Source organism: Lissotriton helveticus, chromosome 5_1 (genome assembly GCF_964261635.1).
Source record: "Lissotriton helveticus chromosome 5_1, aLisHel1.1, whole genome shotgun sequence".
Taxonomy (NCBI): domain Eukaryota; kingdom Metazoa; phylum Chordata; class Amphibia; order Caudata; family Salamandridae; genus Lissotriton; species Lissotriton helveticus.
Window position 1 is genome coordinate 2,142,170,982 of NC_136065.1, and position 16,610 is coordinate 2,142,187,591.

General features: G+C 59.3%; 1 protein-coding gene across 3 annotated transcripts in view; it reads left to right on the forward strand.

Annotated features, from left to right (window-relative positions):
• SH3GLB2 (SH3 domain containing GRB2 like, endophilin B2) overlaps positions 1-16,610 on the forward strand; it is a 275,634-nt gene that overhangs the window by 120,050 nt on the left and 138,974 nt on the right. For all 3 annotated transcript variants that reach the window (XM_078646267.1, XM_078646268.1, XM_078646270.1), the window contains exons 2-4: positions 1,099-1,240; positions 2,442-2,570; positions 10,815-10,948. In XM_078646267.1, coding sequence (XP_078502393.1) covers positions 1,099-1,240; positions 2,442-2,570; positions 10,815-10,948 — 405 coding nt within the window. The remainder of the gene's footprint in view (positions 1-1,098; positions 1,241-2,441; positions 2,571-10,814; positions 10,949-16,610) is intronic.

Here is a 16,610-nt window from a genome sequence, read left to right on the forward strand (position 1 = left end):
CTGTTCCTGTTGTGAAGTACCTGCATGGAGGGGAGTCTTGTATTCTGGTTTCACTGCCCATGCCATGAGTAAGATGCATCGTATAACATACTACAGTTAGCCTGTTCCTGATGTGAAGTTCCTGCTTGGAGTGGAGTCTTTTATTCTGGTTTCACTGCCCATGCCATGAGTACGATGCATGTTCTAACATACTACAGTTAGCCTGTTCCCGATGTGAAGTTCCTGCTTGGAGGGGAGTCTTGTCTTCTGGTTTCACTGCCCATGCCATGAGTACGATGCATGTTCTAACATACTACAGTTAGCCTGTTCCTGATGTGAAGTTCCTGCTTGGAGGGGAGTCTTGTATTCTGGTTTCACTGCCCATGCCAAGAGTATGATGCACCTTATAACATACTACAGTTAGCCTGTTCCTGATGTGAAGTTCCTGCTTGGAGGGGAGTCTTGTATTCTGGTTTCACTGCCCATGCCATGAGTACGATGCATGTTCTAACATACTACAGTTAGCCTGTTCCTGATGTGAAGTTCCTGCTTGGAGGGGAGTCTTGTATTCTGGTTTCACTGCCCATGCCATGAGTAAGATGCATCGTATAACATACTACAGTTAGCCTGTTCCTGATGTGAAGTTCCTGCTTGGAAGGGAGTCTTGTGTTCTGGTTTCACTGCCCATGCCATGAGTACGATGCATCTTATAACATACTACAGTTAGCCTGTTCCTGATGTGAAGTTCCTGCTTGGAGGGGAGTCTTGTGTTCTGGTTTCACTGTCAATGCCATTAGTAAGATACAGCTTATATCCTACGATGGAGTGCCTTTTCCTGGTTCCTGATTTGAAGGTCCCGCTTGACTGGAGTCTTGTAATCTGGTTTGTTTGTTTTTCTTGTATTCTGGTTTGGTCCGTTCTAGCCCTGCTTGTAAACTGGCTCTGTTGGAAGTTAAGTTTTTTTTTACTCTGGCGTGAAGGGTCCTGGTAGGCCTTTCCACCTCAATGGTGATATGTGGTGTGATGGGGTTCTGGTTTTAAAGGTGGTTTGAGGTATTCGTGGTGTGATTGGTCATGTTTGAAATGAGCTCTTTCATGTCCTGGTTTTACTTCTTGCAGTTCACGGAGGAGAAGCTGGGGCATTCCGAGAAGACTGAACTTGATGCCCATTTTGAGAACCTCTTGGCTCGGGCCGACACAACTAAGAACTGGACGGAGAAGATACTGCGGCAAACTGAAGTTCTACTGCAGCCGAACCCTAGTAAGAGGAGCGAGAGATGGGTCTTGGGATGGTGCTGTTATGAGGGAGGCAGTTTTTTTCTTGTGGTGAGAAGAGTGGGTGCTAGCCAGTGTAAGTTATAGGTTGTGTCTGTTCAATGATGTGACTGTTGATCAGGTCTCATTGCTACTCTGAGGCTTTTATGACTTAGAAGATCTCATGGCTGTAGTCCCTTTTCCTTTTTTGGGGATGTTTTGCATGCATACGTCATGCTCTGTATCTCCTGGGTCTTTGGTTTGTTGATTTGGTTCACTTTATGTACGCTTGTCGCTCTGTGCCTCTTTATCCTTACTCCGCTCGCCCTCCTTGCTCCTGTGCTTGTTGCTCTGCGTCACCTTGCACCAGTGTTTGTTTCTGTGGGACAACTAACGCATGTGCTTTTTGCCCTGGATTTCAATGCGGTCTCGATGCTAGTGCATGTGCATTCTGAGGCCTCCTTGTTGTGACTGAGCATGGTGCTTCTTTCGATGCTGGTACGATGAGTACACTTCACGGTCCGCTGCGCTCAGTGCTATCCTCGACAGGCGGGGCTTGTAGTGGTAGCTGCAAATACCTTGTTGCGATTGGGAAATGCATGCTTTATACTCTTGCTGTGTTTATTGCATACCATGATTTTCATGTTGTATCTTCCGCTGTACTTTCTGATCCGTCACCATCTTAGTATGTTTGTTGTGGTGTGTGGTGTGTGCCCACATCTCTATACTGGTGGGGTCTGCATTGCTCTCTGTTTCTTGTGGTGTGTGCACACACCTCAACTGGTGTGGACTGCATGCTTTAGTTTGTGTGGCTCTAAGTTTCTTGTGGTGTGTGCACACACCTCAACTGGTGTGGACTGCATGCTTTAGTTTGTGTGGCTCTAAGTTTGTTGTGGTGTGTGCACACACTTCAACTGGTGTTGTCTGCATGCTTTAGTTTGTGTGGCTCTAAGTTTATTGTGGTGTGTGCACACGTTATGATGCTGTCATGGTATGCATACTCCTGTCACGCTCTTGCATGTGCATGCTTCGATGCTGGTGTGATGTACGTTGATGCGTTCCTAATTAATAAATAGGCTCACATCTTAATGGTGGCAGGTGTGCAAACTTCTGTCACCATCTTGCAGTGTACATATCTCGATGCTGGTGAGATGTGTGTGCACAGTCTTCTGATGTGCTCACATATCTCTGTCTGTTCCTTGCTTCAGGTACCCGGGTGGAAGAGTTCCTTTATGAGAAGTTGGACCGTAAGGTACCATCTAGGATTACAAATGGAGAGCTTCTTGCCCAATATATGACCGAGGCCGCTGGAGAGTTTGGGCCTGGAACCCCCTATGGTAAGAGAACTCTAAACCGGTGAGCTACCTTGTGGGCCTGCTGTCTGTTTTGGTGGAGGAACTGGGGTCTTCTAGGAATGGATCTCCTGGGACTCTATCTTGTGGTGTGGCAGCACGGCTCCTTGCTGGAGACTAAGCCCTAGAGCTGGTTGTACTTTTGGTCAAGCCCTCGTTAGGCCACTTCAGCTCACACCACCCATAGCTCCTGATAGCGCTGCCAATGACCCTACCAACACAACTACTAATCATCGCACCTTACAAGAGTGACAATTCAGAGGCTTATAGAATGGCTTAGACGGCGGGTATTCATCATTTCAAAGGTATTTTGAGTTTATAAACAACTGTTGTGCGCATCTCTAAATCAAATAAACAGCACCGCCATGTGGCAGACTGTCATAGGTGCTGGTTTTGACAATTTGGTGCCCGTGCTGAGCACCGGAAACCACTGCCTCAAATTAAGCACTGCTTGGCTGTGTATGTAGTACTTGCTGTGTAGCTAGTGCTAATTGTGAATAGCATAGCTGCCGGTGTCTCCTTCAAGGTCAGACCTTTGGATGTGCATAAGGGACCTATGCACTGCTGATGGTGCTAGTGGCTGCATAAAGTATCTACTGTAGAGCTGGTGGTACCAGTGACCGTGCATGAGGCATCTACCATAGAGCCGACCGAACCAGCAACTGTACATGAGACACCTGCTGTTCAGCCAGTCTTACCATCCAGGAGATCTTTGCTGGTGGTACCAGTGGCTGTGCAGTGGGTATCGGCTGCACAGCTCGTGGTGCCAGTGGCATGCAGTGGGTATCGGCTGCACAGCTCCTGGTGCCAGTGGCATGCTGTGGGTATTGGCTGCACAGCTCCTGGTGCCAGTGGCATGCTATTGGTATCTGCTGCACACCTCCTGGTGCCAGTGGCATGCAGTGGGTATCGGCTGCACAGCTCGTGGTGTCAGTGGCATGCAGTGGGTATCGGCTGCACAGCTCCTGGTGCCAGTGGAATGCTGTTGGTATCTACTGCAGACCTCCTGGTGCCAGTGGCATGCAGTGGGCATTGGCTGCACAGCTCGTGGTGCCAGTGGCATGCAGTAGGTATCGGCTGCACAGTTTGTGGCGCCAGTGGCATGCAATTGGTATCTGCTGCACATCTCCTGCTGCCAGTGGCATGCAGTGGGTATCGGCTGCACAGCTCATGGTGCCAGTGGCATGCAGTGGGTATCGGCTGCACAGCTCCTGGTGCCAGTGGCATGCAGTAGATATCGGCTGCACAGCACCTGGTGCCAGTGGCTTGCAGTGGGTATCGGCTGCACAGCTCCTGGTGCCAGTGGCTTGCGGTGGGTATCGGCTGCACAGCTCCTGGTGCCAGTGGCTTGCTGTGGGTATCGGATGCACAGCTCATAGTACCAGTGGCTGTGCAGTGGGTATCGGCTGCACAGCTCCTGGGGCCAGTGGCATGCAGTAGGTATCGGCTGCACAGCACCTGGTGCCAGTGGCTTGCAGTGGGTATCGGCTGCACAGCTCCTGGTGCCAGTGGCTTGCAGTGGGTATCTGCTGCACAGCTCCTGGTGCCAGTGGCTTGCAGTGGGTATCGGCTGCACAGCTCCTGGTGCCAGGGGCTTGCTGTGGGTATCGGATGCACAGCTCATGGTACCAGTGGCTGTGCAGTGGGTATCTTCTGCACAGCTCCTGGTGCCAGTAGCATGCAGGTGGTATCGGCTGCACAGCTCGTGGTGCTAGTTGCATGCAGTAGGTATCGGCTCCACAGCAGCTGGTGCCAGTAGCATGCAGTGGGTATCGTCTGCACAGCTCCTGGTGCCAGTGGCATGCAGTGGGCATCGGCTGCCCAGCTCGTGGTGCCAGTGGCATGCAGTGGATATCGACTGCACAGCTCCGCTGTGGGTATCGGCTGCACAGCTCCTGGTGCCAGTGGCTTGCAGTGGGTATCGACTGCACAGCCCCCTGTGCCAGAGGATGTGCAGTAGGTATCGACTGAAGGGCAGATGGCACCTGTGCTCACGCATCTGTGGTAGAGATGCAGATGGTATCCGCTGTTGTGCTGCTGATATCTGTGTTGGACTCTCATTCTCTTTCTAGTTATTGCTGGTTCCATTGCCCTCATGCCCCACCACCCTTGCCCCTGGCTGCACCCAGCTGGGAGAGGCTGAGAAGTGACGAAAGACTGATCAATACCAATGTTCTAAAACCGCCAGCCGATGCCTGGCTGAGTGTGATTGGACTCAGAAGGCATGTTTTCGCTTCTGATGTAATTTCACTCGAACTGCTTCCCTAAGCCTTAGGCTCAGTCTGCAGCCAGCTGGACTGAGTGCGTGCCTGCGCTCACATGGCCATCGGATCAATGGAACCGATAGAGAACTTCTATTCAGGTCCCAGAGCTGGGGTGGTTTTTATTCAGGGCCCAGCACTGGTCCCTAGGAGCGGGGCTTTATCTGGGGCCCAGCACTGGTCCGTAGGAGCAGGGCTTTATCTGGACCCCACCACTGGTCCGTGGGAGCGGAGCTTTATCTGTGGCCCAGCACTGGTCCCTAGGAGCGGGGCTTTATCTGGGGCCCACCACTGGTCCGTGGGAGCGGGGCTTTATCTGGGGCCCAGCACTGGTCCGTAGGAGCGGGGCTTTATCTGGACCCCACCACTGGTCCGTGGGAGCGGGGCTTTATCTGGGGCCCAGCACTGGTCCGTAGGAGCGGGGCTTTATCTGGGGCCTAGCACTGGTCCGTAGGAGCGGGGCTTTATCTGGACCCCACCACTGGTCCGTGGGAGCGGGGCTTTATCTGGGGCCCAGCACTGGTCCGTAGGAGCGGGGCTTTATCTGGGGCCCAGCACTGGGCCGTAGGAGCGGGGCTTTATCTGGGGCTAAGCACTGGTCCGTAGGAGCGCGGTTTTATCTGGACCCCAGCACTGGTCCCTAGGAGCGGGGCTTTACGTGGGGCCCAGCACTGGTTCGTAGGATGGGGTTTTATCTGGACCCCAGCACTGGTCCGTAGGAGCGGGGTTTTATCTGTGGCCCAGCACTGGTCCGTAGGAGCAGGGCTTCATCTGGACCCCAGCACTGGTCCGTGAGAGCGGGGTTTTATCTGGACCCCAGCACTGGTCCCTAGGAGCGGGGTTTTATCTGGACCCCAACACTGGTCCGTAGGAGCGGGGCTTTACTTGGGGCCCAGCACTGGTCCCTAGGAGTGGGGTTTCATCTGGTCCCTAGGGGCGGGGATTTATCTGGACCCCAGCACTGGTCCGTAGGAGCAGGGCTTCATCTGGACCCCAGCACTGGTCCGTAAGAGCGGGGTTTTATCTGGACCCCAGCACTGGTCCCTAGGAGCGGGGTTTTATCTGGACCCCAGCACTGGTCCCTAGGAGCGGGGTTTTATCTGGACCCCAACACTGGTCCCTAGGAGCGGGGCTTTATCTGGGGCCCAGCACTGGTCCGTGGGAGCGGGGCTTTATCTGGACCCCACCACTGGTCCGTGGGAGCGGGGCTTTACTTGGGGCCCAGCACTGATCTCTAGGAGTGGGGCTTTACTTGGGGCCCAACACTGGTCCCTAAGAGTGGGGTTTCATCTTGTCCCTAGGAGCGGGGTTTTATCTGGACCCCAACACTGGTCCCTAGGAGCGGGGTTTTATCTGGACCCCTACACTGGTCCCTAGGAGCGGGGCTTTATCTGGGGCCCAGCACTGGTCCGTAGGAGCGGGGCTTTATCTGGGGCCCAGCACTGGTCCGTAGGAGCGGGGCTTTACTTGGGGCCCAGCACTGGTCCCTAGGAGTGGGGTTTCATCTGGTCCCTAGGGGCGGGGATTTATCTGTACCCCAGCACTGGTCCCTAGAAGCGGGGTTTTACCTGGACCCCAGCACTGGTCCCTAGGAGCGGGGCTTTATCTGGACCCCAGCACTGGTCCCTAGGAGCGGGGTTTTATCTGGGGCCCAGCACTGGTCCGTAGGAGCGGGGCTTTATCTGTGGCCCAGCACTGGTCCGTAGGAGCGGGGTTTTATCTGTGGCCCAGCACTGGTCCGTAGGAGCAGGGCTTTATCTGGACCCCAGCACTGGTCCCTAGGAGCGGGGTTTTATCTGGACCCCAGCACTGGTCCCTAGGAGCGGGGTTTTATCTGGACCCCAACACTGGTCCCTAGGAGCGGGGCTTTATCTGGGGCCCAGCACTGGTCCGTGGGAGCGGGGCTTTATCTGGACCCCACCACTGGTCCGTGGGAGCGGGGCTTTATCTGGGGCCCAGCACTGGTCCGTAGGAGCGGGGCTTTATCTGGGGCTAAGCACTGGTCCGTAGGAGCGCGGTTTTATCTGGACCCCAGCACTGGTCCCTAGGAGCGGGGCTTTACGTGGGGCCCAGCACTGGTTCGTAGGATGGGGTTTTATCTGTGGCCCAGCACTGGTCCGTAGGAGCGGGGTTTTATCTGTGGCCCAGCACTGGTCCGTAGGAGCAGGGCTTCATCTGGACCCCAGCACTGGTCCGTAAGAGCGGGGTTTTATCTGGACCCCAGCATTGGTCCCTAGGAGCGGGGTTTTATCTGGACCCCAGCACTGGTCCCTAGGAGCGGGGTTTTATCTGGACCCCAACACTGGTCCCTAGGAGTGGGGTTTCATCTGGTCCCTAGGGGCGGGGTTTTACCTGGACCCCAGCACTGGTCCCTAGGAGCGGGGTTTTATCTGGACCCCAGCACTGGTCCCTAGGAGCGGGGTTTTATCTGGACCCCAGCACTGGTCCCTAGGAGTGGGGCTTTATCTGTGGCCCAGCACTGATCTCTAGGAGTGGGGCTTTATCTGTGGCCCAGCACTGGTCCGTAGGAGCGGGGTTTTATCTGGACCCCAGCACTGGTCCGTAGGAGCGGGCTTTATCTGTGGCCCAGCACTGGTCCGTAGGAGCGGGGCTTTATCTGGACCCCAACACTGGTCCGTAGGAGTGGGGCTTCATCTGGACCTCAGCACTGGTCCGTAGGAGCGGGGCTTTATCTGGACCCCAACACTGGTCCGTAGGAGTGGGGCTTCATCTGGACCCCACCACTGGTCCCTAGGAGCGGGGCTTTATCTGTGGCCCAGCACTGGTCCGTAGGAGCGGGGTTTTATCTGGACCCCAGCACTGGTCCCTAGGAGCGGGGCTTTATCTGTGGCCCAGCACTGGTCCATAGGAGCGGGGCTTTATCTGGACCCCAGCACTGGTCCCTAGGAGCGGGGTTTTATCTGTGGCCCAGCACTGGTCCGTAGGAGCAGGGCTTTATCTGGACCCCAACACTGGTCCCTAGGAGCGGGGCTTTATCTGGACCCCAACACTGGTCCGTAGGAGTGGGGCTTCATCTGGACCCCACCACTGGTCCCTAGGAGCGGGGCTTTATCTGGACCCCAGCACTGGTCCCTAGGAGCGGGGTTTTATCTGGACCCCAGCCCTGGTCCCTAGGAGCGGGGCTTTATCTGGGGCCCAGCACTGGTCCCTAGGAGCGGGGCTTTATCTGGGGCCCAGCACTGGTCCCTAGGAGCGAGGCTTTATCTGGGGCCCAGCACTGGTCCCTAGGAGCGAGGCTTTATCTGGGGCCCAGCACTGGTCCCTAGGAGCGGGGCTTTACTTGGGGCCCAGCACTGGTTCCTAGGAGCGGGGATTTATCTGGACCTCAGCACTGGTCCCTAGGTGCGGGGATTTATCTGGACCCCAGCACTGGTCCCTAGGAGCGGGGCTTTACTTGGGGCCCAGCACTGGTTCCTAGGAGCGGGGATTTATCTGGACCTCAGCACTGGTCCCTAGGTGCGGGGATTTATCTGGACCTCAGCACTGGTCCCTAGGTGCGGAGCTTCATCTGGACCTCAGCACTGGTTCCTAGGAGCGGGGCTTTACTTGGGGCCCAGCACTGGTCCCTAGGTGCGGGGATTTATCTGGACCTCAGCACTGGTTCCTAGGAGCGGGGCTTTATCTGGGGCCCAGCACTGGTCCCTAGGAGCGGGGCTTTATCTGGACCCCAGCACGGGTCCCTAGGAGTGGGGCTTTATCTGGACTTTTTAGAAAGTTGGTATTTGCTTGCCTAACCGTTTCAGCCCGCCTCTTCTCTGATGTGTATCTGATGTTTGGTTTGTGTGAGTGACAGGGCTGGGGAATTCCAGGAGACAGTCTGGGCAGCCAGGTGGTGAATAGAAAGATTACACCAGGATGGGTGGGAGGAGTGCCCCTTGACTCTGAATAGGGATGTGCTCTGCCACCACAATGCTGGCTCCACCTCCTGTGGAGCGTCTGATGTCTCTGCCCTGCACACTGAAAAGACAAGCCAGAGTCACCACAACAAAGTGCTCAAGAACTGGACTGAACATGGCAAAAGCCCCCTGGCCTCGAAGAACAAAAGAAATGCAGTATAAAGACAGGAGCCCTGCTCCTAAGAAATCAGATCCTGTTTGAACCAAGAAGAACCTCTGCCCGACGAGAAGGACCTGGAAAAGCTGCAAGGAGGAGTACTGTCTCTGACCTGGGAGACTGGCCTGTGGTGGGTGCCTTGCTGCGAGAGGAGAGAAAAAGATCTAAGGAACTTTTATCTACTTGTGCATTTTGAAAGATCTCAAAGGGCTTGTGTGTGAGCTTGCCCCCTGAACGGAGTCCCAGGAACATTGGACTCCAACCACCTGGAGAAAAGCTGCTGAGAGTGCCGCCTTCCCCGCAGCGCTAAAGGAGAAGGCAGAGTGCCTCGTGAAAGCTCACCGCGCACTCTGAGAGCCCTGAGCCCAACGGTCCAGGCTGAGCAACGCGACTTCTGTCCTTTGAGCCGTAGTTCGCAACGTAAGGACCGGCCCTGTCCGGCCCGAGCACCGCGACTTCTGCCCTTCGAGCCGTAGCTCGCAACGAAGGAAACTGACCTGTCTGGCCCGAGCAATGCGACTGCTGCCCCCTACGAGCCGTAGCTCGCAACGCAAGGAACTGACTCCTCTTTTGGGCTCCGCTCCCCCCCCTTTCGCATCGTCCTAATTGATGCGCGCCCTGCTGCTGTGGACAACCGGCTGCGGCGCGTAGAGCGTCTGGGTACGTCTCGTACCGCCGCCCCGCACCACGCTCGGACGCCCCCCCTCTCCAGGTTCAGCGCGTACGCCGCAACGAAGTGCACGCGCACCAACAACACATCGTCCCCTTGAGTAACGTGACTTCGAGCCCATACGAGCCGTAGCTCGCAACACAAGAGACACCGCCGCGTGGGACGCCTGGCTCTTCACCGCACCGTCCGCAACGAACTGTCCCCCATGCAAGGTACTGTGTACGATTCGCACTGTGTGTGCCACGCCTCGGACTGAAGTGTCCGCTACGCGCGTGAGACTCTGTTGGGCATTTTATCACCGCATGATTCGAACAGAAGGAATACAACTCGCACAGCCTGTTTAAGTTACGCATTTTAGAGAACTCTTCGCCTGAACAGTATCGTGGCCTGATTTTAAACATTATTTGGAACTTGTGCTAAAGCCTTATATAAAATACCTATTTTTTTATATAAAACTAGACTGGTGTCCATTTGTAGTGTGTCATTTAATTACTGTATGTTGTCACAAATGCTTAACCCATAACGCTCTGAAGAAAAGCCTTGTCTGCTCGCGCCACACTGAGGGTGAGCAGGGGTTATTTTAAAGAGTAAGTCCATTGCCCTGACTAGAGGAGAGGGTCCCTGCTTGTCACAAGTACTCACCTGTGCCAACCAGAGACCCCCAAATCTAACAGACTGTTGTTAGTATACAGCAGGTACACACACAGCTCTGACATACATGGACTGTTGGTAGTTGGTAGTATACATCAGGCACACCCACACACACATACCTCTAACATACATGGACTGTTAGTATACAGCAGGCACACACACACAGCTCTGACATGCATGGACTGTTGGTAGTATACAGCAGGCGCACACACACAGCTCCGACATGCATGGACTGTTGGTATACAGCAGGCACACACACATGCATAGCTCTGTGAAGTGGATGCGCACAAAGCCATCTGCTACAGCACAGGGTGGTCGTGTGTACCTTTACAGGTACACAGTTGGCTCCATGGTTCTGGGCCCTTAAAAAACACACACACACCCCTTCCCCCCACATACCAGCTCATGCTTCGAACACAGATCACCATACACAAACCCCATCGCTGGAATCTGCAGCGCATACATATATGTACCAGTGCCTAGAGCCACCGTGCTTGCTGCACAGTGATCAGGAGTGGGTATGTAGTGTCTCCCTTGGCTGGAGTTCTGATCTTCTTTTTCTTTTTACACCAGGGATGACCCTCCTTAAAGTCGGCGAGACAGAGAAACGCCTGGGAGGAGCAGAGCGAGACTTCATACACTCTTCTTCCATCAACTTCCTGACACCCCTGCGTAACTTCCTGGAAGGAGACTGGAGGACCATTTCTGTAAGTGAGGCATGCCTAGACCTGGGCTCTCTGCATTAACTTAAATCGACTCTAGGTCCTTTTATTCCAAGCACCCCTATCGTTCTGGTGCAAAAGCAAAAGTGGACAGTGCCCCCTCAGTCCCCAAAGCTGTCTTTACCTCCTGGATTCTTCACACTTGTAAATTAATTTCATCCCAGAAAAGCAAGAGATCAGTAGCGAAGAGTCTGAAAAAAAATAACTGAGTCTAGTGTGGATGTTTTCTGAAGCCAGAGAACCCACTCTGCATTCAGACCTCTTGCTGTCAGTGTATTGGTGCTAGCTCAACCCTGCCGACCCAGTGCAGTCTGTGCGCTAGCTGCCCCAGCGCTGTCTGTGCGCTAGCTGCCCCAGCGCTGTCTGTGCGCTAGCTGCCCCAGCGCTGTCTGTGCGCTAGCTGCCCCAGCGCTGTCTGTGTGCCAGCTGCCCCAGCGCTGTCTGTGTGCCAGCTGCCCCAGCGCTGTCTGTGTGCCAGCTGCCCCAGCGCTGTCTGTGTGCCAGCTGCCCCAGCGCTGTCTGTGTGCCAGCTGCCCCAGCGCTGTCTGTGTGCTAGCTGCCCCAGCGCTGTCTGTGTGCCAGCTGCCCCAGCGCTGTCTGTGTGCCAGCTGCCCCAGCGCTGTCTGTGCGCCAGCTGCCCCAGCGCTGTCTGTGCGCCAGCTGCCCCAGCGCTGTCTGTGCGCCAGCTGCCCCAGCGCTGTCTGTGCGCCAGCTGCCCCAGCGCTGTCTGTGTGCCAGCTGCCCCAGCGCTGTCTGTGTGCTAGCTGCCCCAGCGCTGTCTGTGTGCCAGCTGCCCCAGCGCTGTCTGTGTGCCAGCTGACCGAGCGCTGTCTGTGCGCCAGCTGACCCAGCGCTGTCTGTGCGCCAGCTGCCCCAGCGCTGTCTGTGCGCCAGCTGACCCAGTGCTGTCTGTGTGCCAGCTGACCCAGCGCTGTCTGTGCGCCAGCTGCCCCAGCGCTGTCTGTGCGCCAGCTGACCCAGCGCTGTCTGTGTGCCAGCTGACCCAGCGCTGTCTGTGTGCCAGCTGACCCAGCGCTGTCTATGTGCCAGCTGCCCCAGCGCTGTCTGTGCGCCAGCTGACCCAGCGCTGTCGGTGCGCCAGCTGCCCCAGCGCTGTCGGTGCGCCAGCTGACCCAGCGCTGTCTGTGTGCCAGCTGACCCAGCGCTGTCTGTGTGCCGGCTGACCCAGCGCTGTCTGTGCGCCAGCTGACCCAGCGCTGTCTGTGCGCCAGCTGACCCAGTGCTGTCTGTGCGCCAGCTGCCCCAGCGCTGTCTGTGCGCCAGCTGACCCAGCGCTGTCTGTGTGCCAGCTGCCCCAGCGCTGTCTGTGTGCCAGCTGCCCCAGCGCTGTCGGTGCGCCAGCTGACCCAGCGCTGTCTGTGCGCCAGCTGACCCAGCGCTGTCGGTGCGCCAGCTGACCCAGCGCTGTCTGTGTGCCAGCTGACCCAGCGCTGTCTGTGTGCCAGCTGACCCAGCGCTGTCTGTGTGCCAGCTGACCCAGCGCTGTCTGTGTGCCAGCTGACCCAGCGCTGTCTGTGCGCCAGCTGCCCCAGCGCTGTCTGTGCGCCAGCTGCCCCAGCGCTGTCTGTGCGCCAGCGCTGTCTGTGCGCCAGCTGACCCAGCGCTGTCTGTGCGCCAGCTGACCCAGCGCTGTCTGTGCGCCAGCTGCCCCAGCGCTGTCTGTGCGCCAGCTGCCCCAGCGCTGTCTGTGCGCCAGCTGCCCCAGCGCTGTCTGTGCGCCAGCTGACCCAGCGCTGTCTGTGCGCCAGCTGACCCAGCGCTGTCTGTGCGCCAGCTGACCCAGCGCTGTCTGTGCGCCAGCTGACCCAGCGCTGTCTGTGCGCCAGCTGACCCAGCGCTGTCTGTGCGCCAGCTGACCCAGCGCTGTCTGTGCGCCAGCTGACCCAGCGCTGTCTGTGCGCCAGCTGACCCAGCGCTGTCTGTGCGCCAGCTGCCCCAGCGCTGTCTGTGCGCCAGCTGCCCCAGCGCTGTCTGTGCGCCAGCTGACCCAGCGCTGTCTGTGCGCCAGCTGCCCCAGCGCTGTCTGTGCGCCAGCTGACCCAGCGCTGTCTGTGCGCCAGCTGCCCCAGCGCGGTCTGTGCGCCAGCTGCCCCAGCGCGGTCTGTGCGCCTGCTGCCCCAGCGCGGTCTGTGCGCCAGCTGCCCCAGCGCGGTCTGTGCGCCGGCTGCCCCAGCGCGGTCTGTGCGCCGGCTGCCCCAGCGCTGTCTGTGCGCCGGCTGCCCCAGCGCTGTCTGTGCGCCGGCTGCCCCAGCGCTGTCTGTGCGCCGGCTGCCCCAGCGCTGTCTGTGCGCCGGCTGACCCAGCGCTGTCTGTGCGCCGGCTGACCCAGCGCTGTCTGTGCGCCGGCTGACCCAGCGCTGTCTGTGCGCCGGCTGACCCAGCGCTGTCTGTGCGCCGGCTGACCCAGCGCTGTCTGTGCGCCGGCTGCCCCAGCGCTGTCTGTGCGCCGGCTGACCCAGCGCTGTCTGTGCGCCGGCTGACCCAGCGCTGTCTGTGCGCCGGCTGACCCAGCGCTGTCTGTGCGCCGGCTGACCCAGCGCTGTCTGTGCGCCGGCTGACCCAGCGCTGTCTGTGCGCCGGCTGACCCAGCGCTGTCTGTGCGCCGGCTGACCCAGCGCTGTCTGTGCGCCGGCTGCCCCAGCGCTGTCTGTGCGCCGGCTGCCCCAGCGCGGTCTGTGCGCCGGCTGCCCCAGCGCTGTCTGTGCGCCGGCTGCCCCAGCGCTGTCTGTGCGCCGGCTGCCCCAGCGCTGTCTGTGCGCCGGCTGCCCCAGCGCTGTCTGTGCGCCGGCTGCCCCAGCGCTGTCGGTGCGCCAGCTGCCCCAGCGCTGTCGGTGCGCCAGCTGACCCAGCGCTGTCTGTGCGCCAGCTGACCCAGCGATGTCTGTGCGCCAGCTGACCCAGCGCTGTCTGTGCGCCAGCTGACCCAGCGCTGTCTGTGCGCCAGCTGCCCCAGCGCTGTCTGTGCGCCAGCTGCCCCAGCGCTGTCTGTGCGCCAGCTGACCCAGCGCTGTCTGTGCGCCAGCTGACCCAGCGCTGTCTGTGCGCCAGCTGACCCAGCGCTGTCTGTGCGCCAGCTGACCCAGCGCTGTCTGTGCGCCAGCTGCCCCAGCGCTGTCTGTGCGCCAGCTGACCCAGCGCTGTCTGTGCGCCGGCTGCCCCAGAGCTGTCTGTGCGCCGGCTGCCCCAGCGCTGTCTGTGCGCCGGCTGACCCAGCGCTGTCTGTGCGCCGGCTGCCCCAGCGCTGTCGGTGCGCCGGCTGACCCAGCGCTGTCGGTGCGCCGGCTGACCCAGCGCTGTCGGTGCGCCGGCTGACCCAGCGCTGTCGGTGCGCCGGCTGACCCAGCGCTGTCTGTGCGCCGGCTGCCCCAGCGCTGTCTGTGCGCCGGCTGACCCAGCGCTGTCTGTGCGCCGGCTGACCCAGCGCTGTCTGTGCGCCGGCTGACCCAGCGCTGTCTGTGCGCAGGCTGACCCAGCGCTGTCTGTGCGCAGGCTGACCCAGCGCTGTCTGTGCGCCGGCTGCCCCAGCGCTGTCTGTGCGCCGGCTGCCCCAGCGCTGTCTGTGCGCCGGCTGCCCCAGCGCTGTCTGTGCGCCGGCTGCCCCAGCGCTGTCTGTGCGCCGGCTGCCCCAGCGCTGTCTGTGCGCCGGCTGACCCAGCGCTGTCGGTGCGCCGGCTGCCCCAGCGCTGTCGGTGCGCCGGCTGACCCAGCGCTGTCGGTGCGCCAGCTGACCCAGCGCTGTCGGTGCGCCAGCTGACCCAGCGCTGTCGGTGCGCCAGCTGACCCAGCGCTGTCTGTGCGCCAGCTGCCCCAGCGCTGTCTGTGCGCCAGCTGCCCCAGCGCTGTCTGTGCGCCAGCTGCCCCAGCGCTGTCTGTGCGCCAGCTGCCCCAGCGCTGTCTGTGCGCCAGCTGACCCAGCGCTGTCTGTGCGCCAGCTGCCCCAGAGCTGTCTGTGCGCCAGCTGCCCCAGCGCTGTCTGTGCGCCAGCTGCCCCAGCGCTGTCTGTGCGCCGGCTGCCCCAGCGCTGTCTGTGCGCCGGCTGCCCCAGCGCTGTCTGTGCGCCGGCTGACCCAGCGCTGTCTGTGCGCCGGCTGACCCAGCGCTGTCGGTGCGCCGGCTGACCCAGCGCTGTCTGTGCGCCGGCTGCCCCAGCGCTGTCTGTGCGCCGGCTGCCCCAGCGCTGTCTGTGCGCCGGCTGACCCAGCGCTGTCTGTGCGCCGGCTGACCCAGCGCTGTCTGTGCGCCGGCTGCCCCAGCGCTGTCTGTGCGCCGGCTGCCCCAGCGCTGTCTGTGCGCCGGCTGCCCCAGCGCTGTCTGTGCGCCGGCTGCCCCAGCGCTGTCTGTGCGCCGGCTGCCCCAGCGCTGTCTGTGCGCCGGCTGCCCCAGCGCTGTCTGTGCGCCGGCTGCCCCAGCGCTGTCTGTGCGCCGGCTGACCCAGCGCTGTCGGTGCGCCGGCTGCCCCAGCGCTGTCGGTGCGCCAGCTGCCCCAGCGCTGTCGGTGCGCCAGCTGCCCCAGCGCTGTCGGTGCGCCAGCTGCCCCAGCGCTGTCTGTGCGCCAGCTGACCCAGCGCTGTCTGTGCGCCAGCTGACCCAGCGCTGTCTGTGCGCCAGCTGACCCAGCGCTGTCTGTGCGCCAGCTGACCCAGCGCTGTCTGTGCGCCGGCTGCCCCAGCGCTGTCTGTGCGCTGCCCCAGCGCTGTCTGTGCGCCGGCTGCCCCAGCGCTGTCTGTGCGCCGGCTGCCCCAGCGCTGTCTGTGCGCCGGCTGCCCCAGCGCTGTCTGTGCGCCGGCTGCCCCAGCGCTGTCTGTGCGCCGGCTGCCCCAGCGCTGTCTGTGCGCCGGCTGCCCCAGCGCTGTCTGTGCGCCGGCTGCCCCAGCGCTGTCTGTGCGCCGGCTGACCCAGCGCTGTCTGTGCGCCGGCTGACCCAGCGCTGTCTGTGCGCCAGCTGACCCAGCGCTGTCTGTGCGCCAGCTGACCCAGCGCTGTCTGTGTGCCAGCTGACCCCAGCTAGCACTTACTTTTAAACTGTTTTTAACCCTGTGCCGTATAAACTTATTGTTTACCGTCATGTTCAGCCATTAGTCACCGCCACCGACCCCGGTCCGTCACGGCTTGTGCCTCTTGAATGGAGGGTTGGGCCCAGGCATCACTCACTTCGGGCTGCACTACCGGATGTTGTAAATTAGCGCTCCAGCACCTTTCTAATTCAAATTATCCGCAAACTAGAAAACATGAAGTGTCTTAGATATTCCAGTGAAGAAATAAAAAAATGAAATACCCCCTGACTGAACCTACAGAGGCCTTGGTAGCAGAAATAGGCAGGTTTCCTGAAATCTCTCGTTCAGTCCAACCATTTGATCAGAACAAAACTTTTATACCTCCCAGTCCAAATCAGTCCAGCACATGTAAGGCTTCTAAACAACTTAATGCCATATATTTTAATGCCCATTCAATTTCTAAACATGCATTAGAAACCTGGAGCCTTCTCGACTCAGTAGCTCCGGACATTTGCTTTGTTTCCGAGACCTGGCTGCATGAGAATGCTTCTCCCGATGTATATACTGCCTTCCCTCCAGAGTATAAAATAACTTCATTCAATAGGAAAGACACCTGGGGCGGACTACTAATT